At 47.5% G+C, this 9,775-nt stretch overlaps 1 protein-coding gene and 1 pseudogene across 1 annotated transcript; one reads left to right on the forward strand and one right to left on the reverse strand.

The window, feature by feature from the left end:
- Positions 1-147: 147 nt before the first annotated feature.
- On the reverse strand, positions 148-2,301 carry LOC117842204 (cytochrome P450 CYP94D108-like; annotated as a pseudogene).
- A 524-nt stretch (positions 2,302-2,825) lies between these two features.
- LOC117846537 (uncharacterized) lies at positions 2,826-8,298 on the forward strand. Its single transcript, XM_034727742.2, has 6 exons — positions 2,826-2,984; positions 3,079-3,269; positions 4,449-4,559; positions 4,633-6,917; positions 7,595-7,667; positions 7,782-8,298. The coding sequence occupies exons 1-6, from the start codon at positions 2,882-2,884 to the stop codon at positions 7,929-7,931; spliced, it is 2,913 nt and encodes a 970-aa protein (XP_034583633.1). The 5' UTR covers positions 2,826-2,881; the 3' UTR covers positions 7,932-8,298.
- The last annotated feature ends 1,477 nt before the right edge of the window (positions 8,299-9,775 follow it).

Genomic DNA, 9,775 nt, shown 5'->3' on the forward strand with positions numbered 1-9,775 from the left:
CGGACGCTGTGCGATCGTGGCAGGTCCTGTGCGTCGTGGTCGTGGCGGTTGTCCCGTTCGTCAACTCCTATAGCAGAGGAGGGCCTGCGACATGTGTCACTGTGGCGCACGTGGGTTCGGTACGCCACCGCCTGGCCAGTGGCCGCCGCTAGGTGGTCAGGCCGGCGCTCTCCGACCACCTTCCAAAAGGTCGGTAGGCCTCCTCCGGTCGGGGCCTGACCCTCGGCTCCCTTCGGTGGGGCCTACACTGAATTTCATTTGGAAAAACATTTTACGTTCTTATTTACCCTTCATAGTTGTTTTTTTGTATGGCTAGGTATTTCTCAATTGATTTGTTTTCCTAACGACGCCGGTTGTCGTGACAATTAGATATTCGTACTTGTCATCTATAGTAAGGGGACAATGGCACTTCGCATGCAATCCTTTCGAACCACAACAGGCTTGGCTCCTTCAAGTTCGTCGTCGCTGAAATCGTGGGCCCCGCCCAACCCTGCACAAAACAACGAGCTAGCCTAGAACGGACAACATGTGCAAGTACAAGTAGCAGCTGTAGGTTGCTGCCTAGCCCATCCTCTCCTCCACTTGCATCGGCAGGCCACCTTTCATCCGCAGCGTCACGGCGAGCTCGATCACCGGCGGCCCCTCGCCGCCGGCGAACCAGAGGGTCAACCTCTCGAGGACGCAAGCGGCGATGGACTTCATCTGCACGTAGTCCATCTCCCTGCCGAGGCACGTCCTCGGCCCAGCGTGTGGAAGACCGGATACTTGAACGGGCTCGCCGGCCGGAACATGCCGCCGCCGTCGAGCCACCGCTCCGGTATGAACTCCACGCAGTCCCCTCCCCACACGCCCGCCACCCGCGCCATCGCGTACGCCGAGTAGCTCACCTGCCACCCTCCCCCCACGAACGTGCCGTCGGGCAGGAACTCGCCGCGCTCGCAGCGGCGCGTGTAGATGGCCACCGGCGGGTACAGCCGCATGGACTCCGTGATGGCCGCGTGGAGGTAGTGCATGCCGCGCAGCTCGTCGAGGCTGAACGGCGCCGTCGTTGTGCCGGCGCCGGCGGATACCGACGACGCGCGCGCCGCGCGGATCTCGCGCACGATCCTGTCCTCCACGTCGGGGCGGCCGGAGACCATCCAGAAGAACCATGTCAGCGCCGACGACGTCGTGTCGCGGCTGGCGAGGAGGAAGTTGGTGACCACGTCCCGGAGGCTCTCGTCGCCGTGCTCGCCGCCGGCGGCGAAGCGCGACAGGAGGTCGTCCCCGCGCGCCTGCCCGGCCTCCATCCTCGCCCTCCGCTCGCGGACGATCCTGGCGGCGTAGGCACGGATCTCGCCGGCCGCCGCGCGCATCCGCCTCTCAGACTCCGTTGAGCAGCCTCCTGACCCGCCACAGCGACCTGGACCGCGACATTAGTCGGGCCATGACGGCGCTCTGCGCGTCGTCGAAGGCGCGCATGAACTCCGCGGCGGCGCCCTCTTATCCGGCGTCGGCGTCAGAGAGTCACGCCGGGTCCTCACCGAAGGCGACGCTGCAGATGTTGTGGAACGCGAAGCGCTGGAGCACGTCCAGCACGCCCGTCGCGCGCCGCCCGGGCCAGCAGCGGCAGCAGCCGCTCGGCGGCCTCGGACCGGACGGCGTCGCCGACGAAGCCCCTCAGTGAGCTTGTGCTGAAGTCGTGGCTGGCGGCCTTGCGCTGCCACAGCCAGCGGTCGCCGTCGGAGTTGAATATGCCGCCGCCGAGCAGGTCCTAGACCATGGACACCGTCACCTCGCCCTTGGGTAGTTGCCGAAGTTGGTCTTGAGGAAGTGCTCGACGTTGGCCGGGTTGGCAGTGATGACGCCGCCGCCGAAGCCGACGGCCTCGAAGGAGATGGTGTACGTCGGGCTGCGCTGCAACACGCCGGTCGACCACTCGAGGAAGCGGTGCCCGTTCCTGACAAGGTGCGGGAGCGTGCCCAGGAGAGGGTACACCTTCAGGCCATGAGCACGAGGCTGCTTCCTAGGGTCGCGGAGGCGCAGGTACCGGGGCAGCTGGAGAAGGAGAGTGAAGAACATGACGACGACGACGAAGACAAGAGGAGGTGAGGTGAGGGAGAGCTCCATGGCGATTTGGTTTCTGGCGCGCGAGTGAGCCGAGTCACTTTGCTTATGCTTGGGACTCTGCTACACATGCAGCTGAGTGAGCTGAGCTGGAGTTGCAACTAGAAGAACATAGGCAAGTGCCACTGCAATACCCTGCAATGGCAAAATACTCTGCAATACCACGCTACGAATTAATATTAGGAATAATCAAATTTTTGTTCATTCCCTAGCTGTGATAATGTTGAGTTTGAGCCAAGAGAATATAACAACTTAAAGTAGAGTATGGGAACATGGTTAATGGAATTTTATATATGTTTTTGTAAAAAAAAAAAGAACACTAAGTGTTGAGATTATCTACTGAACACTCACGAACCTTCGAACTTGCTGTATTACAGTTATTTAAAAAAAATAATGAGATTTAACAATGCTCTAAACTATATGTTTATGTCGTTTCAAATTGTCCTAAGCCAGTTTTATTTAACTTAATTAAGATTATAAAAAAATAGATTAACATTTATGATATCAAATAAATACACAACCAGTATATATACTACCTGCTGTATTCAATAAAAGTAGTTTAATGTTTTGGATATTTATATATTTTTATACATTTATTTAAAATTATAAATTTAAGTTTATAGAATAAAACTAGATTGATTTTATAATTTGAAACTACTTCAAATATCCGCGCCAGGCGATCGGTCGGTCATTATCGAATCTTCTCCTGTACGGAGCCCCCGTCTAGAAATGCAGTTTTTGCAGTTCGACCCCTCAAACTCCCCCGCGTCCCGCAATGCCGCCCCTCCCCGCCTCCGCCACGGCCACCCGCTTCGCCTCCCAGTGGGTCGCCGACGCCCTCGCCGGCGACGAGGCCCTCGATTTCTCCGTCCTCAAGGGTGACGCTCAGAACCCTAACCTCCTCTTCCGTTCGCCTCGACGGCTTCGGTCTCTTCCCCTTGGGATGGTTTTTGACTTGCTGGCGGTCCGCAGCGCTCGTGGGCGCCTCGTCGGAGTCCCTCGCGGGCGCCCCGGAGGCCACGCGGGAGCGGGTCGCACTCCGGTGCCTGGAGGAGGTGTCGGACGTGATAGCTGCTGGGGGTGATGCCGCGGCGACGGCGAAGGTGCTTAGGGCTGATGGCGCACGGACCTGCGAGGATTTGCTGCTTCAGCTTATCGGAGAGGTGCGTTGTTCCTATGTAGTGCAGCCATGTGCATTCTCGCGGTTCACATTCTCCTTTCTGATTTCGTCGGATGGTGCAGAAGCTGTGTGGAGTGCTTGCATTTGTTTCTGTTCATGTTTGGGGACATTTCATCCAAGGGGTAGTGGATAAATACTGTTCCTAATTCTGCATTGCTGCTTTGTGACGTTGGATTGGCCCTTGGTAGAGCGATACTGCGATAGTGATAGAGTCCCCGGTGATAGAGCAAGATATCTCAAACTACCGATTGTTGGTTTTGGGGATTGATATAAATTTGGATGGGGTGTCTTATTGCAAACTTACCTTGCTAGGTAATGTCATTACCGGAACTTGTTGGAAGAAAGGGAAAAAAAAACGGAAACATTTTTTGATTAATTTTATAGGATTTTCATTCCATGACAGTGACAGGGATTTGTTGCATAGTATACTACTGTGTACTTTCTGTGTAACTCTGCTTGACAGCTTCGGCCCTTAGCAGATCACTGAGCCTATATTGTAATTTCACAATATTTCTAGGATGGACCTTATTATTAGTCAAGCTGATGTATTCTAGTGATATGCTCGATGATAGCTGATTCATCCAAAAAAAAAAGTCCCATAGTACTTCCTCCTGTTAAGGCGTGCCAAACGTGTGGTGCCTTAGCACCAATCATTATAGAAGCATTATGACTGCTGTGACATGTTTTGCTACTGCTCAGCTGCTTATATGATTACGAAGTTCAGAAAGCTTACCACATCTCCTTAAGATGGACTGCTTCAGTGCTCCAATCTGTTGCAAAAGACTAGTGGTGCCAGTTAACATCTTGCCATATATGATTATGAAGGTCAGAAAGGTTACCACATCTCCTTAAGATGGAATGTTTCAGTGCTCTAATCTACTGCAAAAGGCTAGTGGTGCCAGTTGCCATCTTGCCTATCATTTATCACATAAGTGTCCATGGGCATCTAGTGTAGAAACTTCCTGGTTCTGCGTGGAGCCTAATACTTATCAGTCCCTCTTTGTGATTCAGAGTGATTGGCTTTTCACATTGTGAAAGATCATGTGCTTCTAAGTTTGTCTATTTGTTTATTGCAAATAAGGCCTGCTATAATTTGCTTATTATATAGCCCTTCCCAGTTCTAGATGATTTGAGGTTTGTAATAGGTGAGTAAAATTTGCAGGTTGGAAGTTCTGGAAACTTGGAGAAGGATTTGCTTGTGCCTTTCAGTCAAGAAATCCAGAACATTATTCGCATCAAGAAACCTACATTACCAGAAACTTCTTTTGAGTTGGTAAGTTAATTAAAAAGCTAATATCAAAATTATGGTTGAATAAGGTATGTTAAACTTCTTTTTTTATATTCAGCTAAAAGAAGTTGACCCAGAGATCATGTCTATGGCCCCACCATCCCAACTGAAGCAGAATGGCACCACCCAACTTGACAATGATCAATCCCTGTGCAGCAGCCATGATCATGTAAATATAGAGAAAACTAAGCTCCCTACAGACAGTGGGGAGCTTCAGCAAGAGGCCCTGGTAAACTCAGTGGATGAATCAGGCACAAGAAGTATGGAAAAGGATTCAGTCGCACCAACTTCTGTTCTTCACCAACCATGTACATCAGACAGTAAGCGTTATGATCCTCCGCAAGAAGATTCTATAGGTGCTGCTAGTTTGGGTGCCAAGTCTCCAGAGAGTAGTCCTATTGTGGAGGGGAACATTTCAGTTGGAACTGTGCCTGCTTCGGCTAGCTGTGATGCAGCTTTGCAGGGAAGCATTACTGAACCATTGTCCAAGCATGTTACGAAGGATCATACTACCATGAATCAACCACAATCTCATAGAGAAATATCTCCAAGTCCACCTCACTATATCGATGGTGAGAGACCGCATGATGGTAGCACCAGCGATCTGCCATCGAAGGATCCCAGGCATGAAGAGTTGTCCTTGAATACTACAGTAAATCCAGATATTGACAGAACCGGTGATGATTTACCCACAAATGCATCTGAACCTGAGTTCATTACTGAACAGAATACAACCAATATTTCAGAACCTCACAGCAGTGGAACTCATTTGAGTGCTCTGCAGCATGAAAGTGGTGAGAAAGTAAATCAAGATCTGGATGATGTCAGTGCAAGTATTCAGCCAGTGGAAAAGGACCATGTTAATGAGGAGCTGAGTCTGCAAGCTGCTAGTGTTTTACCTTCTATAAGCTGCAATGGTGCTATTCAAGGTGGGAAATCCAAAACTAACCATCAGCCAGGGAATGCTACAGAGCATGCTATGGTGTTTGAACAACAGAGTGTTGACAAGTCTCATCTAGAAGTTAGTAGTATCAACAAGGTTAATCAAGCTCTACATGATGGCAGCATCCAGGAAAATAATGCGGTCAATGATGAGACGAATGCACAGACTTCCCCAATGTCTCAAGCCTGCAATATAACCTTGCATGATAAAATTTCAGAAGCCAAATATTTATCTGAGGAGAATACTGGAAAGAACAGAACTGACGGTCAAAAATGTGGTTATAGTGCTTCTGTTCCAAGCTCTGCTCAGGATGGATACGGAAAAAGTGCAGCGAAGATATTGAACAAGGAAAATTTTGGGGATACCTCTGTAGAAACATCTGTCCCTTCCTCAGATCACAGTTTACATGGGACTGCTGCTGCTGGTCTTCTGGTGATGACTGACAAAATGCCTTTCTGTACCAAGGATCAAGACATTAATGATTCTCTTGGGGACTTGTCTCAACAAGATCTGTGCGTGAAGTGTGGTAAAGATGGTCAGTTGCTGAAATGCAGCAGTTGTTTGCTAACTGCTCATGACAGCTGTTTTGGTTCATCAGCAACATTTGAAGAGACCGGCCTGTTCTACTGCCCAGTATGCTTCTATACAAAAGCCACTGAAGCATATCAAAAAGCTAAGAAAACATATTGTGAAGCTAGGAAAAACCTTTCTGCTTTCCTTGGCACGACACCTTTGGTCAAGCAACATCATGAGCAACCAACTGTAGTTCTGCCAGGAGCTACCAACAGAGAGGGACATTCAAACGGGTGTGACTTGTCAAAAAGGAAAAATATCCATCAAAATGAAGCAGATAACCTTGCTCATCGGGATGAAGAGCCTCATCGACAGAGGAAGAAGCAGAAAATAAATGCTACAGGTAATGGTTATCCTGAGCAGATAGTCACTGAGAAGGTTCCTTTGCAAAATTCTGATGTTGCACCAATGAATAAACATACCATTCTCAAGAATAATAGTTGCAAGCGAGTTCAGGGTACAGAGAAACAGCAGCAGGTGGAAAACAAAGAAGCTCGCAAAGAAGCTGGTAATGACAATTCATCCCATGAAATGAGAACTTCATCTCAGAAAAAAATTGGTCCTGAAAATCAGGAAGTTGAGTCTGACAAGGAGGATGATCCTGCAAATTCTCACCAACCTGATGATTCTGATGAATTAGAAGCTACATCTTCAAATGGCACTGGCAATAGATCGTCACCCCCTTGGCGTAACATGAGACACAACAAAGCAAGATTACATGAAAAGGAGGCAGTGGCATCTAGTAACTCTAGAAAAACCGCACAGAGGGAGCAACACATGCCTTCTTTGTCAAGACCAAAAAATTATGCATATCCACAGAAGCGATAGTAAGTGTAACTTTAACTACCACTTCTTTCTGACTTCATTCTCACTTGCTGTTTTCATATTGCCAAAAGCCTAATTTCTTTAGTTCTTTAGATTTACTAAACATTACTGAGGTCGGTTTTGAATAATATTGGGAGTGTGCTGGTATATGTTCAGTCCCAATGCTCTCTTGTCCTTCCTTTTTTCTCTTAATGGTAATGTTCTTGTGTCCTTGCTCAAACTTTTTCCACTATTTTTTTTATCACGGATAATATGGTTCCCATTAGCTTGAGAGGGTTTGAACTTTGAAGATCTTAAGTCTTCGAAGAGAACATTAACTTGCCATGCTGATGATATGATGGAAAGTGAACCTCATTTTTCATGCATGGATGTAAATTCAGATGGAGTTTTGTTTACCCATGATCAGTTGTATTATGTTGCAATACATACTGATTTAGCTACGGTATTTAAAACAGCATTGAACGGTCACATGATTTTACCATCTGTTGTGTGTTAACTTATGATAAAATATTATGTACCAGCTTTTGTTTTTAGAAAGGAGAAAGGAGACTGAATCATAAAATTTGTGCCAGCTTTCTTGAGAGTGGCAGTCTTTCTTTTCATGTATATGCACATGCTCCATTATGGTGTCATCCTTTGCTATTCGGCTATTCCAATGACTGAGCACATCTATTTGCAGCTCCAATCCTGTTGCACCAAGCGGAAGGCGCACAAAGCTCTGTTGGACGGAAGAAGAAGAAGCAGTTCTGAAGGTAAATCATACTTGGCTGTAAATTTTTACTGTCGCACCATCTCCTGCTGGGTGTTTCCAGGTTAGATGTCCAAAAAATTGTTGATATTTATACTTTTCATTGTTGCTGATCCAGGAAGCAATGGCAAAATTCACCCCACAGGATGACACGCCAATTCCCTGGGTTCAGATACTAGAATACGGCAGGGATGTGTTCCACAGGACGCGCCTCCCATCTGACTTGAGAGTCAAGTGGAGGAACATGAAGAAGAGGGCGGGCTGTTGATTGTGGCAATCTCACATATAATGCAGCCATTGTGTCATATTAGGCTACTGACCCTATCTTTGTCTCTTTGAGCCCATCCGTTGCCATAGCTATGGAACAGTGTAGTAAATACTGTGGGTGCTAACTCCTCACTGCGACTAGGAATTGAGAGTTTCTACTGACAACAATGTTGGTACCTGGTAAGAGTGGCAATACGTAGCATGAATTATCTGTCAAATTCCTGTGTTGTGGAGCACTTTTGGTGGCAGGTTATTGTAGAAAGAAAGAAGTTGTTTATCCTTGTCTGAAGAGCTCAAGGGGCGCCCTGGAAAATACAGTGTGCGCTGCCTCTCTGCCCTTTGAATAGAATCCTACTACACTTGATGTATATGCATTCTTCAATCATGATATAATCCATATGCTTAAAAATACTAGAAAAACTTTATTGTTTCTTTGGTAGTTTTGTGCAGCGAAGTATGGGAGGCTTCAGGCAGATGGGGAAAAAATGGTTCAGCACAAAAGATTAACCATTTCTCATTTCTGGGTTCTTTTGCACAGGTGAGTAAACTTGATCAATTTGAACTGATGTGTATAATATGTAGTGGTTAGGGGTGGTAGAGGGCCCTCTAATTTAGCCTAGCAAATTTAAGGATCGGACTCAATAAAGGTCGGGTCATAATATTATATGATTTTGAACTAAAAATAGATAGAGCTGAGTTGGACTGTGAAGGAGAGGGTCATGACCGGTGGTAGACTAGTAGTATTATTTAGCGCTAGTCTTAATAACTCGTCTGAGGTACTGAATATATAAACAGCTGCGTAAGCAAAATGGTCATGCAGCCCAAAAGGTTTCAGTTAACATTGCAGCAAATAGGCGCCTGACAGCAAGAATAGTGCTAGGAGGAAGGAATGCTTCGTTGTATTGCTTTGTTTAAAAGTGCATGAAGACCGATCAAATCGAAATAGAATCAGACAGCCTGACATATCTTGGGCATGAACCACCAGCTAAGATTTAGCCAAGATAGGTGGTTGGTATGCCTAAAACCTGAAAGGTTGGGTCGAAGTAGCCGTGTATCTGATCGAACCTGTATGTTAGGTCAAAGCACAACCGGTGAAGTTGTACTGTATCTGATAGAGATGCCCTGGCCTTTGTATTTTCCTGAAAATACATGGGCACGAGGTCTTTGCGGCTGTTGCTGGTGTACTACCGGATAGCGTTGGGTTCCGCTGACTTATTTTTAGCACCCGTCACATCGAATATTTAGATACTAATTAGGAGTATTAAACGTAGACTATTTACAAAACCCATTACATAAGTGGAGGCTAAACGGCGAGACGAATCTATTAAGCCTAATTAATCCAGGTCGGTGAGGGCAGTGAAATCGAGCTGTTTAGCCTCCAATTATGTAATGGGTTTTGTAAATAATCTACATTTAATACGTCTAATTAGTATTTAAACATTCGATGGGATACGTGTTAAAAATAAGTAAAGGGAATCAAACGCCGCAAGGTCGTACCGCCAAAGGATTGGCAATGCACAATCTTGTTGGAGCATTGAAGAACAACTTTGGTCGGTGAGGGCAGTGAAATCGAGCAGGGACCAGAGGCTACCAGCACCGGCCCATGCTGCTGCTGACACAACAGCGGCTGAAAAGTCGAGGACGGTGGCGAGACGGAGCAGTAAAAAAACGGAGTCGGCGCTGTAAAGGCCCCGCCGGAGTGGACTTAACGGTAACGCCGTAGGGAGGCAGGGGACCACCGGAGACACAACGGTCGGCTAGCTTGATCTCCGCCCCGGGCCCACGCCGGCGCGGGGACTCTCCGCCGTCCAACCATTCTTTGCTGCCTCTCTCCTTGCTAGGAAA

The sequence above is a fragment of the Setaria viridis genome, chromosome 2 (genome assembly GCF_005286985.2).
Source record: "Setaria viridis chromosome 2, Setaria_viridis_v4.0, whole genome shotgun sequence".
Classification (NCBI taxonomy): domain Eukaryota; kingdom Viridiplantae; phylum Streptophyta; class Magnoliopsida; order Poales; family Poaceae; genus Setaria; species Setaria viridis.